Consider the following 24421-nt stretch of genomic DNA (forward strand, 5'->3'; position numbering starts at 1 on the left):
TTGTTGTGTGTGTGCATATGAAAAGAAAAAAATTCTTTGCATAATGTTAATGATGATTTTGATACTTTTGATCGCAGGCAACTGTAAATATCACTGTAGGTTCTCACGTTTGGGCTGAAGACCCTGATGTATCTTGGATCGATGGGGTGGTTTCGAAAATTACCGGAAAAGATGCCGAGATTAACACCTCTAATGGAAAAAAGGTATGCTTCATTTCCTATATGAACCAACTTCTCTTACCCGGATTTTGGGATGAGTGTAATGTATTCGACTATATGTTCGGCTTGGGTACTTCCATTGTTTTCTGAGTTTTTTTATATATATATGGAAGATCATGCTCTTGTAACCATGTTCAAATACGTGTATGAAGAAAATTGAAGTGTCTAAACAGGGTTTAGTAGTGTTACGTAAAATGTATTTTACTTGGGTTTTCCTCGTACTGAGATTGACTATTGTCATGTTGGAAGCTGGTATCGAAATTATCAAAAATATATCCGAAAGACATGGAAGCTGCTCCTGGTGGAGTTGATGACATGACAAAGCTATCTTATCTACATGAACCTGGAGTTTTGCAGAATCTGAAAAATAGATATGAACTCAATGAAATTTATGTAAGCTTTCTCTTTATGTAATCACAGCTGTTAGTTTTTCTTTTTCGGGGTTTTTCTTTATATTAATATTTGGCATACTGGTGATGGCAGACATATACAGGAAATATATTGATTGCTATTAATCCTTTCCAAAAATTGGCACACATCTATGGTTCTCACATGATGGAACAATACAAGGGAGCCCCATTTGGAGAACTAAGTCCCCATGTTTTCGCGGTTGCTGATGTTGCATACAGGTTATTGTTCTTCTTCTTTACTCTATGCATCTTTTTTGGCAATCGATGAACAAATTTTAAAGAATTATTTAACTTCAATCAGGGCAATGGTTAATGAAGGAAAAAGTAATTCAATTCTGGTTAGTGGTGAAAGTGGAGCAGGTAAAACCGAGACCACCAAGATGCTTATGCGATACCTTGCCTATCTAGGTGGCAGAGTTGCCACCGAAGGACGGACAGTTGAACAACAAGTTCTTGAAGTATGATCGATAACTTTAACTCGTGTTACCTTCCATCGAACATGGGTCTCCCTGATTTCTTGCATGATAACTGATAAGAACATTATTCTACCTGAATGCAGTCTAATCCAGTTCTTGAAGCATTTGGCAATGCTAAAACTGTTCGAAATAACAACTCCAGGTAAGACTCCCTTGTAGAAAATAACTCCTAAGGAAGGATATTCATTTGCTTCTTTGTATCCAATTGATGATTAATAGCATTTAATGTTCATTATATAGAACAATATATGTAGAATAGTGGTGTGTGTAGAGAAGAATAAATTATCTGTATTTCTTTATGTTGATATTGGTAAAAGTGGAACCTATTAATAGGTTACAAATAAAGTTTAATCTAATATACATAAAATCGTCTAATTATGCAAAATCAGTACCTACAATATTATTAAATCCCTAAATGTTAGTAGCTAGATATTTGAGAATATAATTCCCTATTTTTTTCACAATCTGCGCCAATCTGCACCCCCACAAGTAGGTGAGTATACATTATAGATTCCCAACTTGAATGTAATTCATCAAAGATAACTCGAGAGTGCTTTGGTGAGGATATGAGCTAGCTGATTTTTAGTAGAAACCAAGTTCAGCTTTACTATACTATTATTAACCTTTTTTTTTTTAGATGAAATGTCGATCAATCTCTACATGCTTAGTTTTATCATGGTGAACTAGATTTTTAGCTATACTGATTGCAGACTGACTATCACAACTTGTTGTCTTGACTTATTTCTAATTCAACTAGCAACCTCTTCAACCATACACCTTCTCAAATTTCAAGTGCAAGGGCCCTACTCATCTTTTGCACTACTTCTAGCAACAACTGATTATTTCTTGCTTCTCTAGGTGACTAAATTTCCACAAATCAGAAAACAATAACCATTGGTAGACCTTTTATCAGTCAGCTCCCTAACCCAACTTGAGTCTGTAAATAATTTCACTGATTTATCTCCTTTTTTTTTTTTTTGAAAATTAGACCATGATCGGGAGTCATTTTTAGATACCTTAGAATCTTGTTTAATGCCTCCATGTTTTTCTCTTGGATTTGTCATATGTTGGCTCACTATGCTTACCAAGAAGGTAATATCAGGTCTGGTGAGAGAAAGGTAAATCAATTTACCTACCAATCTTTGGTATTGCTCCTTGTTTACCGCACTTTCCACCTCTTCTCTTCTTAATTTTATATTAACTTCCATTGGAGTCTCTGCTGACTTACATCCTAAAATTTTAGCTTCAAACAATAAGTCCAAAATATATTTTCTCTGATAGATGAGAATATCAGCCTTTAATCTCATAACTTACATCCCTTAGAAATGCCTTAAACTTCACAGGTCTTTAGTTTCAAATTCACTGACCAACATTTTCGTTAGATTAATAGTTTCGGCATAATCATCTCTAATGATGGTGATATCATCTACATAAACAATGAGGATGGCTTTCTTCTTCCTTGAAATCATCTTTATAAACAATGTATGATCTGTCTGACACTATTTATAACCATTTTTAACTATGACTTTGGTGAACCTCTCAAACTAGACTCTAAGAGATTGTTTCAGGCCATAAAGAGATTTCTCTAATTTGCAAACCATTGAGTTCTTTTGTTTTGTTCCATTCTTGGAGGTAGTCTCATGTACACTTATTTCTTCAAATTTTCATTCAAAAATGCATTCTTGATATCTAGCTGATGTAGTTCCTAGTTTTCGTTTATAGCTAAGTTGAGCAAAACTTTAACTGTATTTAGTTTGACTACTTGAGCAAATGTCTCATGGTAGTTAATGCCATAGGATTGAGTAAAGCCCTTAGCCACCTGCTTTGTCTTAAATATTTTAACACTGGCATTTGATTTTACTTCACAATAAATATTCATTTACAACCAACAATATTTTTTTCTTGTGGCAACTAGGTTAGAATCGAAGTGATACTTCCTTCCTTAGAGGCAATTGGACTCAAGTCCAGCTCTTGGAAAATTCCAGGTTATGTGACAGCCTCTGAGATAGACTTATGTTTTTGCCTTCTGTTGTAAACAATACGTTCCTTTATCTAAAGTGAGATTTAGTTACCTTGAGAAATTTTTGGGGAATTTTGACTCGGTGAAGGTGTTGAAGGAATATTTAGAAGAACAAGTTCTGAAAGATGATTGTAGTTTGAGTGGAGGCATTTCTAATAATGTTGGAAGTTGAGAAATATACTGCGAATTTGGTGAGAAAGAATGTTAGAACATAGATTGCAATCCAAAAGAGTTTTCAAAAGGCTGGAGATTAGTGTTGACCTGAAATTCACTCAAATTCTCCCCCTGAATTTTAATCTTAGTAAACAAAATAGAGTATGTTCAAAACATTTAACACCCATGGATATATAAAATTTTTGTGTGACAGAAGAGTAATATTTGTAACCCATCTTAATTGAAGAATATCCTAAAAATATGATTTTGATAGACTCAGGATCTAACTTAGACCTAAATTGGGAATGGTTGTGAACAAAAGTAGTCCATCCAAACACTCGAAAAGGGAGTATAGAAGACATGGCTTGAAAAAAGGAAAGTTCTCGAGGAATATTTCTCCAGGTGTCTGAAATTTTGAAGTTTTGTTAGACATCCCATTAATAAAGTATGTGGCAGTAAGAAGTGTCTCTCCCCGAAAATGTTTAGGAAGTTACTAGAAAAAAATAAGGACCTAGTAACTTCTAAAAGATATCGATTCTTTCTCTCAGCAATCTCACTCTATTGTAGGGTATCTACGCATGAACTAATCTGAATTATCCCTTTTTCATTACAGTATGCCTAAAACTTTGACAAAGTATTTCCTCCCATTATCACTATGAAAATTTCTTATTTCACACTGAAATTATTTTTCAAGCATTCTATGATCTTGAATTTCTCTTATGTTTCATATCTCTCTTTCATTAAAAAAGTTCAAGTAACTCTTGAAATAAAAGAAACAAACCACATTCAACTATTAGTATTCTTAAGTGGTGAAGGACTCCAAATGTCAATGCGGATAACTGAAAAAGGATTTAGATGATTTGTAAGTAGAAGGAAGATAAATGTGTTTTGTAAGTTTTGCAAGTTGGCAGACATCACAAGTAAGAGAACTGAGTTTGTTCTGAATGAATACTTGAGGGAACGATCTTGCAAGATAAAAAAAAATTGGGTGTCCTAACCTAAAATGTCATAACATAATCTAACTAACATTAAGAGAAAATTCATATTTAACACTACTAAACTGAAAAGGTAGACTTGAGTTGATTTGCCTTATAGGAAGAAATTATCCTTGAATGATGCAGAGGCTACCAGACAATCACACATTTCCAATCACTTTTTTGAATCCAGTGCTTGAAATTCACAGCCGTTCATAATAAATTTAGTTGGACACTTCATTTCATTAGTGATTTTACTAACCGACAAAAGATTGCAAGTAGTGATTGAACATAAAGAACGGAGTTTAAGTAAAGATCTTGGTTAATCTAGATTGAATACTTCCTTCGATTAGTGATAATGACACAGCTACTGTCATGATATGAGAATGAAAAAATGATCTTATAAAATTTTAGTTTAGGATAATGTTTCGTGTCATATAATCTGATGTCCTATAATCAACAATTCATGCTCCTAAGCCATTGTTATTATTCATAAAGGCAAAGAAAAATATATATATTCATGAGCTGTGAAAATCAAACTGGAATTACTGATCTCGAGGATATTTTGGTAGTCATTTGACTGGGGTTTAAAGGATTGACTAATCTAAATTAATACCATGTAGAATAACGGTATATATAGAGAAGAAGAAATTCTCTGTATTTCTTTATGTTGATATTGATAAAAGTGGTACTTATTTACAGATTACAAAGATAATCTAATCTAGAAAAAAAATTATAAAATTAGTTAATTACACAAAATCAACAATTACATTATTGTTAAATTTATATTAGCAACTAGATATTTGAGAATATAATTACCTAATTTTCCGTTATCTGCACCAATCTACAATATATGGTTTGAAACTAATCTTTCTTAATACTGATGCTGGTGCAGTCGTTTTGGTAAATTTGTTGAGATCCAATTTGATAAACATGGAAGAATATCAGGAGCTGCCATCAGAACTTACCTTCTAGAGAGGTCTCGTGTTTGCCAAGTTTCCGACCCTGAGCGCAACTACCACTGTTTTTATCTTCTTTGTGCTGCACCGCAGGAGGTAATTTTCCGGCTTCTTGTGAGATTATCTGACTAATGATGAATATTAGCTATATTACTTAAGTTACGATCGTTAGCAGGAAGTTGAGAAATACAAGTTGGGAAGCCCCAAAAACTATCACTATCTTAACCAGTCAAAGTGCTTTGAACTGGTCGGTGTAAGTGATGCCCAAGATCTTGCGACACGGGGCTATGGATATCGTCGGGATTAGTGACAAGGAGCAGGTATAAATCTTCAAGCTGCAAGTATTCATCTGCTTTTTGATAAAAACAAGGAATGACAGTCCTTTTTCTTTATCAGGAAGCCATTTTCAGAGTTGTTGCTGCAATTCTTCATCTTGGGAACATTGTTTTTTCTAAAGGAAAGGAAGCTGACTCATCACTTCCAAAAGATGACCAGGCTAAGTTCCATCTGCAAACAACAGCAGAGCTTCTCATGTATGTTCTTTTTCTTCATGTCACAAGGTCGTATTTTATGGTATCGTCACTTTCATATTCATTTAATTATTTTCACTTCACTTCATTTCAGGTGTGATGCTAAGGCCTTAGAAGATGCATTGTGTAAGCGTGTTATGGTCACGCCCGAGGAGGTTATAAAGAGAAGTCCGATCCTCAAGCGCTACAATTAGCAGGGATGGCTTGGCTAAAACAGTTTATTCACGATTGTTTGACTGGTGAGAAGCTTCAACATGAGATAATCTCACATGATAAGGCAAAGCAGAACAATTTATGATGCCGAGATAATGCTAAGTTGTATCTCCTTGTATGCAGGTTGGTGGATAAAATTAATAATTCAATAGGACAAGATCCAAACTCGAAATTTTTAATAGGAGTCCTCGACATATATGGTTTCGAAAGCTTTAAGTCTAACAGGTATGCTCAATGGTTGTAGCCATTATAAATTGATGGACTATTGTATTTGAGATATTTCAGAAAACTACCTTTTAAATCAGTTAAGAAGAATTATGACTTCATTTCATGGTATCTCACCGTGCAGCTTTGAGCAGTTCTGTATTAACTTCACAAATGAGAAGTTGCAACAGCATTTCAATCAGGTAAGGTCTTAAAATCATGTTGTCCATTTGATCTATTTTTCAGTCAGAAACTATAAATTAAGTGTTTCTGGTTTATATTTTTCAGCATGTGTTTAAGATGGAGCAAGAAGAGTACAAAAAAGAGGAGATCAATTGGAGCTACATCGAATTTGTTGATAATAAGGATGTCCTAGACCTTATTGAAAAGGTTAATCCCCTAAACATAATACATGTTGACCATTACTTTTTTTCATTTCTATTTTTCTTGATTATTTTACTTAAAGAGATATATATATATATATATTTTCCCTCTTATATATATTTTCCTTCTTATGTTGGCAGAAACCTGGAGGAATTGTTGCTCTTCTAGATGAAGCTTGGTACAATATTGTTCTTTCATGTATTTGCTTCAAAATTTTGCTACTTCTCAAAGAAATTTGTCTGTAATTCATTAAATAACTTCTGTTTAAGCTGCTAGTTGATGAAAAGAATAATTACTGTCTTATTAATTACACTTTATTTATTTATCAGCATGTTCCCAAAATCAACTCATGAAACTTTTGCAAACAAGCTTTATCAGACGTTTAAGAACCACAAGAGATTCATTAAGCCGAAACTGTCTCGCACTGATTTCACCATTGCTCATTATGCTGGAGACGTATGTTCCATTAGCAAAGTGTTTACGGGTAAATAGTTGAGCTGATATGTCAATTATGATTTCTAACAACATTCTTTTCCAGGTCCAGTACCAATCTGATCAATTTCTGGACAAAAACAAGGATTATGTGGTTCCTGAACATCAAGACTTGTTGAATGCTTCCAAGTGTTCGTTTGTAGCAGGCCTTTTCCCTCCACTTCCAGAAGAAACATCAAAATCATCCAAGTTTTCCTCGATCGGTTCTCGTTTTAAGGTAGTTTTGCTTTATGTTTGTCTTCATGATTTTGGTATAGTCCCTTTCTATCAACTGAATCATCTTTTACACTGCCTCATATATCTCGTTATATACTGCAAGAACTTGTGGATTAACACTTTCTTGATAAATGATGCTGTAGCTACAACTACAATCTTTAATGGAAACATTAAATTCTACGGAACCTCACTACATCCGATGTGTAAAGCCGAACAACCTACTTAAACCTGCTATATTTGAAAATGTCAATGTCATGCAACAACTTCGCTGCAGCGTGAGTGCAGATTTCTTATTTTATGATTTGATTAGAACTGGTTTGTAAAAGCTATCTTTTCTTGTTGCTTAGATGTTTTCCTTTTAACTAGAAGTTGGTCTTTTAGGGTGTTCTAGAGGCAATCAGAATCAGTATGGCCGGATATCCAACACGAAGACCTTTCTTTGAATTCATTAATCGATTCGGGATTCTTCTTCCAGAGGCTTTGGAAGGAAAGTAAGTGATCTATTTTGGTTTAAAATCGTGATTAGCTGTCATGAAAATGGTGTAATTCTGTTTGACGGTGGATGTTCGAGTTAAGACTTTACTGTTGCACTCTGCTGATTGAAATTAAAAACTAAATTCAATGCTCTTATCATTGGTTTTATCTGTAAGCAGCTGCGATGAAAAGGTTGCGTGCCAAAAGATTTTGGACAAGTCTGGACTTCAAGGATATCAGGTAATACAACAATTTTAATGCAACCATTGGAACTGGTCTAACAATTGGCATATGTCCTTTAGCATCTTCTCTGTAGCTTTAGGAACCGAAAATTGCATACATTGGTACTTTGTATTTGTAATATTGCAGTAAGAAGCAACACTTATTGACCACAAAATGGTTTTTGCAGATAGGCATAACAAAGGTCTTTCTGAGAGCTGGTCAGATGGCAGAACTAGACTCAAAGAGGGCAGAAATACTCAATTCTGCTGCCAAAATCATACAGCGGCGCATTTGTACTCATATATCTCGTAAAAGATTCCTTGCAATACGAAAGGCCTCTGTTAATCTTCAGGCTATATGTAGAGGTGAGTGTCAAAAATAAATCTACGAAATGAGCTCGGTCTTTTAGTGTATGCTTTGGTAGCTTTCAATAGTATCTTGTTGTTTATTTCGAGCTACTTTTCTATGGGTAATAGGAAAGCAGATATAGAGGAACTGATGCATCTAGCATGTTAATAAACTGCCTTACATATAAATCTGCAGGAAGATTGGCTTGCAGAGTTTATGGTAATAAGAGAAGGCAGGCTGCAGCTTTGAAAATTCAGAAGAACACAAGGAAGTACCAATCAAGACAAGCCTATAAGAAACTCCACGTATCTGCCCTTGTCTTACAGACAGGCATAAGGGTAATGACTGCTCGTGAGGAACTCAGATCCAGGAAGTTAAATAAAGCTGCAACATTGGTTCAGGTTATATTCTAAATCATATTAGGTTGCTTGAAAATTTTGCCTCTTGTCTATCCATTTCAGAGTAGTCCTTGTTTAATTTGGATAAATGAAACATTGCAGGCTCAATGGCGCTGTTGTAGAGCTGTCAAATATTATAAGAAGCTCATAAGAGGATGTATAGTGACACAAACCAGGTGGAGGGGAAGAGTTGCTAGACGAGAGCTTAGAAAGCTCAAAATGGTGTGTGTTGGATTATATGCTTTTATAGTCTTACAAAATTTGTTTCTTTCAAATAATTCATCTTATCTCGTAGGTTTTGAATCTTTTTGTGTTCACTATGTCCATCAACTGATGTTTCGTATTGCTGTAATAAAATGATGTTATAGAAGTAATATCATTAACCAACTGATCTGTGTTTTTATCAGTAAGATTATGGGACTTGCAATTCATTTCTTTCTATTAATGCTTTCCGTTTTCCTCGGTTTTGATGTAGGCTGCAAGGGAAACAGGTGCACTAAAAGAAGCAAAGGATAAGCTTGAAAAGAATGTGGAGGAACTTACATGGCGTTTACAGCTCGAGAAACGTTTACGGGTAATGGTCTAATTCTGCAGATTTATAAAATGTGGTCAAAACTACTAAAACATGAACATGAAAGTTCTACCGGAAGTTGTTTGGTCGTATCTATGCAACAATGTGTCTCGAAACATATTGTCAACATTCTTGAATTACATTTGCTTTTAAGTGTTTTGGAATACTCTGAGATTATATTTGTATTATGTGCTTCTTTTTTTATATATGTTCATGGAAAGGCTTGAAACCATTTATGCAGACTGATTTAGAAGAAGCAAAAGCCCAGGAGGTAGCAAAACTGCAAAGCCAGTTGCAAGAAATGCAGAAAACAATTGACGAAACCAATGAATTGCTTGAAAAAGAACGGGAGTCTGCAAAGAAAGCCGTTGAAGAAGCGCCTCCTGTTGTTCAAGAGAGAGAAATTTTAGTTGAAGATACAAAGCAACTTGAATCGTTAACAGAAGAAATGGAAACCCTAAAGGTAGAAAGGTCTACTCTTCAGTTAGTACTTATTTCTTTTAATGGATCAAGTAATTGAAGATAAACAATTTCCTCTAAGAAAGACTGTATATACTTGAAAAATAAGAGCTTATGATATTGACATTGTTGTTATTTCCAACAGGCCACATTCGACTCGGAAAAAAAGAGAGCAGACGATGCAGAAGAAAAATACAATGAACTCAAACAGTCAAATGAAGAAAGTGCAAAAAAATTGGAAGAAACAGAAAAAAAATTTAAACTACTCCAAGATACATTGAGAGGGTAGTGTATGAAAAATAATTTGCCTTACGAGTTTACTATAAATGCTCAATTTGTTTCTGTCAAGAACATATAATGCATGTTTTATACAGTTAATGTTCTTGCTCAGTTCCATATATCAACCACATTAAAATCTTCCTGGCATGGTTACATGACATCAGGTTAGAAGAGAAGCTCACTAATATAGAATCGGAGAATAAAGTACTACGACAACAGGCTGTATCTATGACTCCTAATAAATTCCTTTCTGGACGTTCGAGATCAATTTTGCAGGTATTTAGAATAATGAACTTCTGAAATTTTCCATTTTAACTTTTATTGTCTCAAAGAAATAAAGAAATTTACCAGCTGTCTAATGATTGGCAGAGAGGTTCTGAAAGTGGGCATTTAGAACCAAGGGTACCCATTGTGAGTAAACACTGCTATAACTTTGCATTATGATCACCAAGAAAAGGAGTAAAAAATGAAATAAAAACCCATATATGGTGTTCTTTGTTGTCTAAATTCTCGTCTCGATCAATGTATTTGAACAGGATCTTCACAGCAGCTCCATAAACAGTAGAGAGCCAAGTGAAGTGGAGGAGAAACCACAAAAGTCACTAAACGAGAAACAACAGGAAAACCAGGAGTTACTCATTCGATGTATCGCACAACATTTAGGCTTTGCAGGGAACAGGCCTATTGCAGCTTGTATCATATATAAATGTCTTTTGCAATGGAGATCATTTGAAGTTGAGAGAACAAGTGTCTTCGATCGGATCATTCAGACTATAGGAAATGCTATTGAGGTTGAAATATCAAGCTTTACACGCTAACCTTTTCTGAAAGATAATATCAGAAACCTCAGATTCTTGAGCTCTTTGTTGGCATTTGAATTTCAGACACCGGATAACAATGACGTCTTGGCCTATTGGTTATCCAATGCCTCCACACTTCTCTTGCTACTCCAGCGCACGTTGAAAGCTAGTGGTGCTGCTGGAATGACACCACAACGACGTCGATCATCATCAGCTACTTTGTTTGGGAGAATGACTCAGGTAAAAAGCTTTCTCACTAATGCCAAGTCATGATGTTCAGAAAATTTCATTTCTGCGACTGATCCATGTGTTACTGTTATTTTCTTGAAGAGTTTCCGTGCAGCTCCACAAGGCGTCAATCTCGCCTTGATTAATGGTACTGTCACCAGTGGTATGGACACTTTACGGCAAGTTGAAGCCAAGTACCCAGCCTTGCTTTTTAAGCAACAGCTTACAGCATACGTGGAGAAGATATATGGGATGATCAGAGATAATCTGAAGAAAGAAATTTCACCATTGCTTGGACTGTGCATCCAGGTAATATATATCAGAATTAGGTTAAGTGAAGGCAATAACCCGAAGAACTAAACCAGAATTACTTTTATGACTAATATGGACACAATGATATAGGCACCAAGAACATCCAGAGCAAGCTTAGTCAAGGGAGCATCAAGATCAGTTGCTAACACTGCAGGCCAGCAGGCTTTGATTGCACACTGGCAAGGGATTGTAAAAAGCCTTGGAAAATTCTTGAATAAATTGAAAGAAAATCATGTTAGTTTAAACATCCTCCCTTACTTGTATCTATATTTTGTCTTCTGCATAAACCTTACTTTCAAATTCCAAGTTGAGCTTAGGTATGCCGGCTCTTCAAGTACTCATATATTTACCATTGATATGCATTGATTAAACAGCTTTTCCTTTAGGATTAATGTTGTTTGATCCCCTTTACAGGTACCTCCTTTCTTAGTCCGTAAGGTGTTTACACAGATATTCTCGTTCATCAATGTTCAACTCTTCAACAGGTTAGAGCTCATACTGCTATTTAATGCGTTATACTTTGTTTGTTCTGCTGTATGAAGAAAATTATCGTATGCCTTATCAATACACTGTCCTGTTGTAGCCTTTTGTTGAGGAGAGAATGTTGTTCGTTCAGTAATGGTGAATATGTAAAAGCTGGACTAGCTGAACTTGAACACTGGTGTTCTGAGGCAACTGACGAGGTACCTTAAGCCTCCCAGTTCACACTTTCTGGTTCTAAGATATGTACTTGCAGAACTTGATAGATATATAAATGCAGTATGCAGGTTTAGCTTGGGATGAGCTTAAGCATATTCGGCAGGCCATTGGTTTTCTAGTATGTTCCCATTCTTATAACACTTTCAATCTATTTTTCCATTTCTTGTTATGACGATAAAAGAAATGGTGCACTGATATCCTCTTTATCTGTTTCTGATTTAGGTAATACATCAAAAGTCTAAGAAAACACTGGACGAAATAAGCCACGATCTTTGTCCGGTAAGTTTAAAAAATGTAACATATAATTAGATACCATTATATCTACCTTTTAAATCTTCCCTGAATCTCAAGTCTAAAAAAAAAATCATTTTCCACCTGCAGGTCCTTAGTATACAGCAGCTGTATCGTATTAGTACCATGTATTGGGATGACAAGTACGGCACACATAGTGTGTCACCGGATGTAAGTTTCTAGAGATGCAATTTCTCAACCCAGATTAAAGAGGTATCCTGTAGTTTAATAATGATTTAGCTCATTTATCAACTTCTAGGTAATAGCCAATATGAGAGTGTTGATGACAGAAGATTCAAACAATGCAGTTAGTAATTCCTTCCTGCTGGATGACGATTCAAGGTTAGCTTTTACTTTCCGCTTTACGAAATTTTTTATACCCTATTCAATCGTTTCATTCCATTTGAGATGTTGAAAATACTACCTGGAAAATTATCTGAATTCTGAACCTGTTCCTAAACTGAGTTCCCACAACTTTGATCATTTTGCAGCATACCATTTTCAGTTGATGACCTATCAAAGTCAATGGAACAAATAGACATTGCAGACATCGAACCACCACCACTGATTCGTGAGAACACAGGCTTTAGTTTCTTATTGCCACGTTCGGATTAATCCAATCCAGATTTCTTCTCCGTATCATTCGTTTCATCTCTTCTTCCAAGGTGCATTCGCCCTTCCAGGTTCCGGCCTTGTTAACTGAGAATGACTCTTAAGGCGTTGGATGATCTCGCTTTAACATCAGAAATATTTGTCCAAAACTTTCCTTTCCATATAACAGGTCATTGATTCAAAGAGGAATGTCTTAGTTCCCTACATAGCATAGTTGTCTTAAATTTTGAGTTTTGTTGTACCATTAGCTCCATCTTTTTTGGCAATGGAAAATAATTAAAGCAGATAACATTTGAGTTTTCCAGCTTGTTCTTTTCCATGACCACTGTCTCACTGCCAACAAAGGCACAACTTTGAATAAAATGCCATACCCTTTGGCCACTCATAGCTCTAGGGATATCAGTCCCATCCTCTTGAAATTTCAAACTCTTATATAATTTAGGTATTTTATTTTCTTTTAATGGTCTAATTTCACATCCCTAAAACCCTATAGTTTTACACAGTTAAATTTTAATATACTTAAAACAGTTAAATTTTAATATACTTAAAGGTTTGTACGCTTGATAAAGTTCTATCCCTGCATGACTCAACTACCAACATTCATCACATAACATGAACCGTGTGGTCTCCGTGGTAAAAGAATTTTGTTATTCTTTGAGGACCCGAAATTCCAGTACCATAGATACCAGGGTGTGAGTATTCAGAGGTTGAGAGTTATATTTAAACAGATACTACATTGTACTTATCCCATATTAATTTAAAAAAAACCATTCGATCACATATTCAGGAAACAACTATACAACTCATTCAAAAACATCCTTTCTTTAAAACAGAATGCCACTAAAACAACAGAAACAAGGCATTAAACAACCATAGACAGAATACCAAATGCTTAACATGACACAACCCAGATGTTAAAATGACATGACCAACCCCAAAAACAAGGCAAAATGCCCTTCAAACAAAAAACGCCCAGAGAGAAGGAGAGTATACCTTACATGGCGTCATTAAACATCTTTTCTCAAAATAATCAGAAAATAACTTGATAGGATGAAATGGGTCGAATTTTTAACCACCTCGATTCAATCTGACACGTTCATTCATAAATCTAATTCGATTTCAAATTAAATATTAATTTATTCATATCAAATTTGACTCCAAAAATTAGAATGTTGAAAAATTTATGGATCAATATAGAATGAGAGTCATAGTTTAAGTTAAAATTAGAATATTCAAAAGTATAGGGATCAATTTTGAAAGAGAGCCATAGTTTGTAGATGAAATTATGATTTTTAAAAGTTTAAGAACCAATTTAAAATAAGATCATACTGAGGAGTTATGGTGAAATTAACTCAAATGTTTTGTCCTCTCTTTTCATGCGATTAAAATTTCCAAAAAGGAAACCCGACCTGGTAACGGCGTCGTTTTGTTTTTCTTCTCTGGCGCTGCTGCTTCAAGCTTCTGAGATACGATTTGATCAGATCAATTAGTTCACTGGAAAAGAAAAGCCGACGGAATTCAAGATGGAAACTTTCAATAATTCCAAACCAGTTTTGGTTTTACTGTTATTACCATGTTTGCTTCTCTACAGTTTGATTTCATTCAATTCCTCTTCCGTCGAAGCTGCTATGCATACTAACAACTGGGCTGTCTTAGTTTGCACCTCCCGTTTCTGGTAATAAAAACCTCACTTTGTACTCTTTGTTCTATATTTCCCTGTTTTGTTTTTCTTTTCTTTTCATTGAGTTTTAGGATCAAATGAATTATACCCATGGTGTTTTTTGGGATAATTAAGATAACCCATCGCCCATCCCCCCTAAATTTTTTGTATGATTGGATTTCTAGCTACATTTGTTTGAACCCAATCTGGAGTTGAGAGAATATAGGTGTTCTTTTAGATGCTATTTTGATATGTGATTCATTTGAGCGTTTGAACTCTGTGCCTCTGTTTTGTTACTGTGATTCACCCCTCAAACTAGTGGTAATGAATAATGATGAATCAACTGACTATCAGCCTTCCAGTGTTATTGTCTAGCAGCTTTCCCCTTTTTGTTTGTGCTGGGGAGGTATTCCCCATCTGATGATTTCAAAATGTTTTGAGGGTTAATGTAGATTTTGGTGAATGCTTTTCTGCTTCTGGTTCATTGATAGAAATGCAGATGCAAGTTCCATATGTGGTAATGGCAGTGGTCTGATCTTGCTCCTGTATAACATTTCTTGTTTCTCATGACATACATGCTTTCTCTTTGGTTATCTTATACCAGAGAAGGTTACTTTCCCTTTTCTCATTGCATTAGGTCGGCTAAAACACAAACTTGCTAATTTTGCTACTATTTGATGTCAAACACGGCTGCACTAGATACAGTCCTGAAATTGTTGATTGAATTAATTTTTGTGATTGTTTCTCATTCAGGTTTAACTATCGTCATATGGCCAACACTTTATCCTTGTATAGGTAACCAAACAGTTGCTTATTTTTCTTTCCTGCTACAACTAGAAACTTTTTTGGTTGATTTTTTCCTTGACATGGATTTTCAGGACAGTTAAGCGGTTAGGAATACCTGATGAGAGGATAATACTCATGCTTGCAGATGACATGGCCTGCAACACTAGAAACAAGTATCCTGCTCAAGTTTTCAACAACGAGAACCATAGACTTAACCTTTATGGAGATAATGTTGAGGTTAGTTCTTTTTAACCAATTACTAATTTGGCTTATTTGTGTATGCGTATGTGGGGTGGGGAGGCGGGGTTTCATCGGGGATAGTAGTTTGGTCTAGCCTAATGTTAACATGCGTGGTACCAGACTTTGATTGTCTTAGGTTTCCATTCTGTGTGTATTGTTGATATTGTGCTTGAAGTGTATTTTTTTTGTTATTCTTTTGTCCTTTTGAGTTTTCATCAACCCTAATTTATCCAAAATCCCATCACTCAGGTAGATTATCGAGGTTATGAAGTGACAGTGGAAAATTTTTTGCGTGTTTTAACTGGACGTCATGAGACTGCTGTTCCAAGATCAAAGCGTCTCTTGAGTGATGAAGGCAGTCACATTCTTCTTTATATGACCGGTCATGGAGGAGACGAGTTTTTAAAGTTTCAAGACTCAGAGGAACTCCAGAGTCATGATTTAGCTGATGCTGTGAAACAGATGAAAGAAAAGCACAGGTGAGTAAATCATATTCTTATAACTCCTGCCTTGACATGTTCCTGAATAAAGCTATAGAATTGGAAGTTGTATGACTTTTGGAGGTCATGAGGGAATGTACCTGTCCCAATTTCCTTGTAATTCTTGAACAAATCTCATATAACATAGAATTTTGAAGTATAGGCTAGATAACTGGCAGAATTTGCCTTTTCTTGTAAGGACTATCTTTTAACAGTTACGTTGGTGTCATGGGCTCGGAACTGTGTCTGGACTTGTTTCATCTTTCGCTTTATATGCACCTTGCTTGCTGATGGTCTATAGTTGTAACTTCTATGTAAAAATGGACTTGTGTTGTTGACGGTGCTGCGAATTCAGATTTAAGGAGTTGTTGATAATGGTGGACACTTGCCAAGCGGCCACTCTCTTCAATCAGGTTTTTATCTGCATCAAAATGGAGCTTTACTTCTCCAAATATTACATTATTCAGTTTTTAGCCATAAATGCATGCATTTCAGATAGGAATGTTGCTCTTCAATCATTTGGTTATGTAGAAAATGCATATATTCAGGGATGGACTGAGGGGGACGGGTGGGGACAGTCGCCCCCCTGAAATTTTCAAATTCTTCTATATTTTATATATTTTTGTTTATTTTCTATTGATAATCTGTTTTCGCCCCCCTCCCTTCTAAAATTTATAAGTTCGCCCCCTAGCATAAAATTCTGCATCCATCCCTGCATATATTTGTCAAAAAATTCAATTTTCTGCTAACTCTAAGTAAATTCATTGCACTATTGATATGTTATTGGTGTGGATCCATTACTGTCATTTTGCTACATGGAATCGCATTATAACCCCACTACTGATCAACATATTTCTCATACATTTTCATTTCTTTACATCTTTTGAAAATTTATGAGCAGTCTGTCTAATCTATTCGAAGTTTCAAATTATTGTCTGGCAGGCATTCCCCTTCGCCTGTTTCATCGGCTCACTGATATTCTTGTTTTGGTGCAATTCTGAACTATTTTTGTTTACTTATAGATGAGACATTCTGAAACTTATATATTTGTAGGCAATATAATGTGCTTTATCTGATAGCTGATCTGATGCAAAATTTATGATCTTTGCTCTCTATGTTGCAGCTTCAGTCCCCTGGTGTTTTGGCTATTGGAAGTAGCATGAAAGGAGAGAACTCGTACTCACATCACTTGGATTCTGATGTAAGTGATAAAAGGAAATTGTTTTATCATTTTAGCACCCTTTAAATTGCTGTCCCAGAAGGGGGAAAATGTCATGTATATTACCCGAGTGGTATAGGGTTTTTGGTTGGTTGGTTTTCTGGTTACACAAACTTGTTATCGTTCTTATTCAATTCTTCACTTAGCGCAGGTTGGTGTATCTGTTGTTGATCGCTTCACCTATTATACCCTTGCTTTCTTTGAGAGGCTAAATATATATGACAATGCCTCATTGAGCAGGTACATCAGCTTTGGAATTTGTAATAGTAATATGATAGCCATATTTGTTTTAGCACTGATGTGTCTTAAGATCGTTAATGAACTTTTCTTTTCAGGTATTTTAAAAATTTTATATTCAATATGTTTTTCCCGATTGAAGTTTTTAATTCTCGTCCATTTAAGTTGGCTTTTCTTTTTGACATTTTTGCCGCTTCCCCAAAGCATTTTCATCTCTGAAAAGTGAACTCTGGTTTTCTGGTTATTTTGCAGTCTTTTTAGTTCTTACAATCCAAGTTGGTTGATGTCTACTGCCTACTACCGCAAAGATCTATACAAACGGAATTTGGAGGAGGTATGGAGGTCCCAAAATTGTTTCCTAATATGCTTGCCTCTATACGTCTTTCGATGATTGTTCTCTGTACTTCTCTAATAGTTTTGTGATGAAGCTTTAAGGCTCAAGTGCCTCTAACTGGTAATGAGCTTCTCATTATCTGCTATATGCTCGGGTTGGTGAATTTGCATTTTTAACTGCCTTTATTATTGTTGGTACTGTTTTCAGTGTTATCATGATGAACCGCTATGCATAATACTAAACATCGAAGCATTGTATAACCAAGTTGATTTCTCTCTAGGTACCCGTTACGAACTTCTTTGGGTCGGTGATGGAAACAATACACACCGATGCAGCCTACAAAGCCCTTTCAAGGAGGAATTCTGGCAGGTTTGAAGCCCAAATGTCTTTGGATTCAGTGCACCATGCCGAGAGAAGAACGCTGATGAAAGTAAATGATCAAGAAGAAACTCACGACGTAAACCCTGAGGTGATTGTTTCTACCCTCCCTTATGCAGCTATCTACTTATTTTAATCTCTATGTAACCTGTACCTTACGGCAGGGAAACAAGCAACCGTTGCAGGGTGAAGAAGGTGCTTCAAAATGTCCATGGAGTACTTTCTGCAACAAGTTTCGAAAGGGCGAAAATGTGGATTCACTGGTGAACTATGGCTTGGTAACAATGATTCCTTTGTTGGTGATTCCGACATGGCTGGTTCGGTGATTTTCTTATTACACTTTCTAACAAAAGGACTGTATTTGCTAGCTTTGGTATGTCTTTTCTTTGTGACAACTACAAACCAATTCCCCTATGCTATGGCTAGGCAGAAATGCTTATTTTCTTGGTGATTTCGACATGGCTGGTTCATTGATCTCTAGTCGTTACAAACAAAAGGATGATTATAAATGAATTCGAACCCTTTAATTCGGTACATGCATGATTCGTTTGATTTTAAAGTACATAATATAGTTTGCAGATGAACAATCTACTTGTTTTTTTATATAAGCAAGAACCGAAAATATAGTTTGCAGAATGGTAAGTATGAGCAAGAGAGTGGCAGCAGCAATGGAAGTAAGAACCCAATCTCCGGGGGTGTTGAAATATGTCTGCCTCAGTTTCACCTTCCACAGGTTACATGGTTGTCTGCAATGCTTGTTCACCTCGTAGAATATGTTGGAGTAATAGAATCTTCCGGTGGATAGGTAAACGTAATCGTTGATCTTGTTAATCATGCTGGCGACATCTTTGTTGCTATCCAGCCAATTATCGATTACCCCACAGTCGCATAGCAAAGCAACATCTGCGGGATAGTTGATGAGGCAATCTATGAATATAGCATAATCCATAACGATGCTCCCTGATTTATCTTTGAATTGTTCGTATGCAATGAGGTTTCGCATCATTTTCTGTGTATCGTGGTCAACTATTAGGGTTGGAATACACAGTGTTCCGTGTTTGAATTGGATGTCAAACAAGAAGTTTTTCTCACCTTGCCGGAACTTGATTCCTTGTTCCGACAGCTCTATTGCCGAACTTATGAATCACATTCTCCATACCCTAACCGTGTACGGTGGCGCTTTTCCTCGGCGACCGGATGCTTTTGATCCTTCCGCTCTAATGTAATGAGACGAAATGTTTGCAGATAGCCCGAGCGAATCTGGGTCCAATTATCGTGCACCAAGCCGAGTAGATAGATGCTCAGTATTTCGAATAAATTCATCATCTCTTTTTTTATACAGCATCCGTAATCGGAAATCTGTTTTGGAGAAGAAATTTAGATTCTGTCTTGCAAAAGTATCCCCGCCCGGCCCGGTCATGACAGCGAACTTTTCCAATAGACACAAAGGAAGTTGATTTTCAAGCAGTAACAAATCTAGTGCCACAAAAGATAGATTCAAATTCTGCTTGAACAGGACATCGTTTGATTCTCTCAATTGAGGATGCATGAATTTTCTAATGAGTTGAACAACGAACAATCCGTCGATGACCATAATCACCCTGAACTCTGCAGAGGTCATAGCGGGATCATCATGTTTGGCATAGCAATTACGAAATTCTTGTTCTATGGACATATAGGTGTCCATATAGTTTTCCAAGCCAACAGGACGTCGTTGGAGAAGGCTACTTAAATAACCAACTTTGTCTGTTTCCATGGCCTTCAAATGATCTTTCCCATGGTGGTAAGGTCCTATGGAGGTGATCTGTGGTTCGAAGGCTCCTTCATTTACTCGGCGGAGCTCACGAGGCGCCTTGAAAATGAGTGACGATGAGGACGACGTCGTTGTCTTCACCTTCGACTCCATTGAAACTTCGCCCAGCTTCGAGTCCAGAATCTCCCTCACAGAAGGTTCAGTACCCCCCCTCCTACCATTTGCTTAACAAGCGCAAATATAGGTGACATATCTGATCCGAGTTCGAAATCCGGGGAGAAATATGGAGATATTTATGGTTACGAAAACAGATAAGAAAAACACCGCTGAAGCAGATGAAGCAGAGACCCTCATTTTTGTCTCCCAGCTAGTATTCGCTCCGAATCGAGGAAGACTGCCATTGTTGGAACATACAGTATTCTATATTCGAATTTGATGTCTACAGGTCCTCATCTAATATCCCAAAGAACCCGATTCCACGTTACCGATCTTATGAAACACCATTCTGGCCGTTGTATGCGGCGGGGCTTTACTTTACAGCCTAGATACTCCATAATTTACTTTACGGACTAGTTGCTGCATGCCCACTTGCGTCTAATATGGTAGTGGTCGACTTATCCAATTATCAATGAAGATGCACCATCTCTTGTACTAGACCGTAAAATATTTAAAAAAAAAATACCCTCCACACTTAATATTCATTTTGACCTGTTATGTTTTAAGCATTTTGTCTCTAAATATTTTATTTTGAGACAAAAAGACTTCTATACCCGTTAATTAACGATTTAAAATAGAGCTTTTACCCCAAAATAAAACATTAAGAGTCGAAATGTTCTACAAAATGAATAAATACCACAATGGTTATTTAATTAAATATTATGATATAATTTTATCCTAAAATGAAACATTGAAACTAAATGTTCTTAAAAAATAAAGGTAAAGTATGTGTTTAGCTAAACTATTACTTTTTATCCGTTTTAGTACCTAAACTTTCATTTTTTTAAAAACCATATCTAAACTATGAGTTTTGACACCCAATGGTAACCTGCGCATGCCTTAACCACTAAGCTAATTCTCGCATTTGTTATTGAGATGATACATATGTTATATAACTTGTTCAAGTTTAGGCAAAAAAAATAATTTCATATTTAAAAAAATTGTACTCATGAGTTCGTGCATGTTAAATAAATTTTTAATTTAATTTTAAATATAATTTCATATATATAATCATTAATAAATAAATATAAAATAAATAAATTTAATTAAAAATATTAAATCTTAAATTAATTATAAATAATATATTAGACTTTTTTTTAGTAATTTAAGTGTTATCATATTCTCAATTGTTCCTATATTTAAGTCTTCACTCGTCTATTTTTATTTCTATAATTAACTATAATATTTAATATTAAAAAATCTTTTAATTGATTCCTAAATATTAGATTTAACCTATTGGTAAAGGCTTTGCTTGGTTACTAACTAATCTTGGGTTAAAATGCAATTAAGTTATTTTAGTTTTATCTTTCTACCTAAACCTGAATAAGGTATATAACATATATATTATCTTGATAACAAGTGTAAGAATTGGCTCAATGGTTAATTCTAAAATCTATGGGATTTAATATATAAATTTAATACATGACTAGGATAAAAGATTTTAAAGTTAATGGAAGAAAACAAAGCAGGGTGTAAGCATCGCGAATACGAAACTTTACAAGGACTCGCGCCCTAGTTATACCAAATTTGTTAACTGTCACTTAAACACATCCGTTAAATGTTAACGACATGTGGTTATATTGAAATCATTTAAATAGTTCAGTGGCCATATTGACGTAAATTTGAAAATGGTGGTTATTTCGATATCAAGTCCATAGGTGGGTGGTTCTTTATGTAGTTTACCCTTTAATTTAAGTTTAGTAGGGTTTGTTTGACTTAAGATTCAACTCAATTTTTTAGATTAACACCGGATCTTATCTAAACATATACTTTATAATTTATTTTTATTAAGTAAAATAAGAATCTAATTAAAAATAAATAAATAATTATTATAATTACTCTTAAATATATAAAAGATAGTTATCATATTATATCAAGCCGAGTTAAGGTTTTATCTTAAATTTAAATCTAATTCAGCTTAATTCCGTTTAAGTAAAGTCTCAGGTTCGAGTCATTGTATATGCAGAAAATTCATGCTGTGAGATTCACCCACCAAAACGAGGTGTGCGACACGAGTCGGTCCGGATTAGTCAGAACAAAACGTTAGAACCGAGAGGACAACAGAAAAAATCTAATCCGGCTCGATCAAATCAAACCTAACATAAACCTCACTAATAATTGAATAATTATGGGGTTTTTTTTTCACTTTACAGTAAACCCAAAATCTAAAAACGTGATTTCCGGTAAACTGAAAATGGGCTGACCCTAAAATCTCAACAAGGACCATTAGAACTGAGGGTTTGAACTTACAGTCGATATTTTGACTTGGGTTTCAAAACCTTAATAGCCGATACAAATGGCAACTGAATCACACATGAACTAGAACCAGACCAGATCATCGTGTGTTTCGTTTTTTTCCACAAAAACAAAAAAAAGGAAGGAAAAAAACATTTCCTGAATTACAATTAAATCTTTCATGCTTTTAACTGCAAAAAGGTTGAACACCCACCGAATTTTCAAGGCAAAGAAGAAGAAGAAGAAGAAGAAGCAGTTGCAGAAGATAATGATGCGATATAAAGAGGGACAATCTGCCACCAACATTCTTATACTCTGTTGTTCAATAATTCCAATAAAATTTGGAGTACCCAATTTATGGATTTAGGAAACAAAAGCAAGGAAGGAAGCTTTTAGGAAGTATCTGAAGTCCAGTGGCGTTCTTGATGCTCTCACCAAAGGTTTTGTTCCTTTTTCTTTTGAACATGTAATCTTCATTGCTTGATCTGGGTTTTCTTTTCTTTATTTCATTTCATTATCTGCAGTTTTGCTGGCATTGTATGAACAAGATGAGAAGCCTTCCTCAGCCCTTGAGTAAGTTTCTCAATTCAATCTTCCAATTTGAACTTCTGTTTCTCTTTGTTTAAGATGTTAATAGTCTGTTTTCACCTTCTATTAGTTTTGTAAGTTCACTCACTAAATAGTTAATTTAGTCCTATTCTTTTTATTTTCAGCATTTTAGCCCATCGTTTCATTTTTGGCAAAAAGGCCACTTTACGGAGGGAATCGTTAGTTAACTAACGGTTGGATCAAAGTGACTAATATTTGATAAAACGTCAAGATCTTTTTGTCTTAAAATAAAACGTCAAGGCCAAATGTTAAAAAAAAGAATAATGATTATTTTGATAAATATAGAGAGCTAATATTGGTATCATGCCTATTAAAATTTTATAAGTTCATCTTCCAACATAAAATCACTGGATTTGCATCTGGGTTGGATTTTGAATCTCAATATGTGCGATCACTATAAAATTTCTTGTTTTGGATCATTTGTTCATATGGGATTATTATTATTTTAATGAAATAGGTTTGTGCAACAAAAATTAGGAGGTCCAACTGCATCTTAATATGAGAAACTACAAGCTGAGATGTATGATTTGTAGACAAAGTACTATGAGCTTTTGGCCAAGCATCAACATACATGCAAAGAGGTATGGACATGGTTTTGATTTATTTGAATAAGGTAGCATTTTGCACTATATGTTGCATTTCATTCTCAGGCACTCTGCGTTTATGATTCTGTCGTATACGGAATATGTCAGCAAGAGCGTTGATGGTATCGTGCCGATGATCGGACTTCCGTACTGTTTTCGATTTTCAGTTTGATCTTGGCACCCCGATTTTACCCGAATCGAGTTCTTTACTGCAAGTTATCTGAGATGTTTCCATGGTGGCGCAGTTAGAGGATCATCATAATTGTTTTAACTTGACCTAATAGTTAGGTGTTGGATCTCCTCTCTAAGTTCCCTATTGATCTTCATCAAAATCATATATATATATATATATATATTCGTTTTTTTTATTGATAAGATGATGATATATGTGATCATTTTATCATAGTGCATTAGTTTGTTAAGAAAAATGATAGATGGGTATGAGATAAACGAATTAAAAGTGTAGCGCCTCCAATACTTGATGACCAAAATGCAAATGATCTATAAGTTTGGTGACTACTAATGTAGTTTACCCTTTATGTTTATAAACAATATTGAAGTTATTTTTGTAAACAAATATTTTTCATTTACTAATAATTATTAAATTTAGGACATTATATGTTTTTTAAATACATTATTGGATCTTGGGGGAAAAAATCTCTAAAACCCTAAAAACAAAATAAACTAGCCCGTTTATGGAGATATCCTTGATCAGTAAAAGTCAATCATCTCACCTTCCAAACTTCCAT

General features: G+C 35.1%; 2 protein-coding genes and 1 pseudogene across 3 annotated transcripts; 2 read left to right on the forward strand and 1 right to left on the reverse strand.

The window, feature by feature from the left end:
- The first annotated feature begins 482 nt into the window (after positions 1 to 482).
- LOC120133561 lies at positions 483 to 13117 on the forward strand (annotated as a pseudogene).
- Positions 13118 to 14373: 1256 nt separating this feature from the next.
- Positions 14374 to 18717, forward strand: LOC120133577 (putative GPI-anchor transamidase). Of its 2 annotated transcripts, none has more exons than XM_039150136.1 (10): positions 14374 to 14617; positions 15356 to 15397; positions 15481 to 15625; positions 15878 to 16107; positions 16463 to 16520; positions 17231 to 17308; positions 17478 to 17566; positions 17816 to 17897; positions 18178 to 18366; positions 18440 to 18717. In XM_039150136.1, exons 1-10 carry the CDS (start codon positions 14466 to 14468, stop codon positions 18599 to 18601), a joined length of 1227 nt encoding a protein of 408 aa, XP_039006067.1. In that variant the 5' UTR covers positions 14374 to 14465; the 3' UTR covers positions 18602 to 18717. The 2 variants fall into 2 exon arrangements, with proteins under 2 accessions (XP_039006067.1, XP_039006068.1); XM_039150137.1 differs by having other exon boundaries at positions 18461 to 18717.
- Positions 18718 to 18798: 81 nt separating this feature from the next.
- LOC120133653 (UPF0481 protein At3g47200-like) lies at positions 18799 to 20181 on the reverse strand. The gene is made up of 2 exons (XM_039150201.1): positions 19616 to 20181; positions 18799 to 19420 (listed from the first exon to the last, which is right to left on the reverse strand). The coding sequence occupies exons 1-2, from the start codon at positions 20179 to 20181 to the stop codon at positions 18799 to 18801; spliced, it is 1188 nt and encodes a 395-aa protein (XP_039006132.1).
- Positions 20182 to 24421: the final 4240 nt, after the last annotated feature.

Source organism: Hibiscus syriacus, unplaced genomic scaffold (genome assembly GCF_006381635.1).
Source record: "Hibiscus syriacus cultivar Baekdansim isolate YM2019G1 unplaced genomic scaffold, ASM638163v2 tig00110584_pilon, whole genome shotgun sequence".
NCBI lineage: Eukaryota > Viridiplantae > Streptophyta > Magnoliopsida > Malvales > Malvaceae > Hibiscus > Hibiscus syriacus.

What these genes read in the sequence shown, in the direction of transcription:
- LOC120133577 (XM_039150136.1), top strand. Translation starts at nt 14,466, where the DNA reads ATGGAAACTTTCAATAATTCCAAACCAGTTTTGGTTTTACTGTTATTA. An exon ending in AACACTTTATCCTTGTATAG is followed by an intron (nt 15,398 to 15,480) that starts GTAACCAAACAG and finishes ATGGATTTTCAG; the next exon opens with GACAGTTAAGCGGTTAGGAA. An exon ending in CTCACGACGTAAACCCTGAG is followed by an intron (nt 18,367 to 18,439) that starts GTGATTGTTTCT and finishes ACCTTACGGCAG; the next exon opens with GGAAACAAGCAACCGTTGCA.
- LOC120133653 (XM_039150201.1), bottom strand. Translation starts at nt 20,181, where the DNA reads ATGGAGTCGAAGGTGAAGACAACGACGTCGTCCTCATCGTCACTCATT. An exon ending in GATTTCCGATTACGGATGCT is followed by an intron (nt 19,421 to 19,615) that starts GTATAAAAAAAG and finishes ATGGAGAATGTG; the next exon opens with ATTCATAAGTTCGGCAATAG.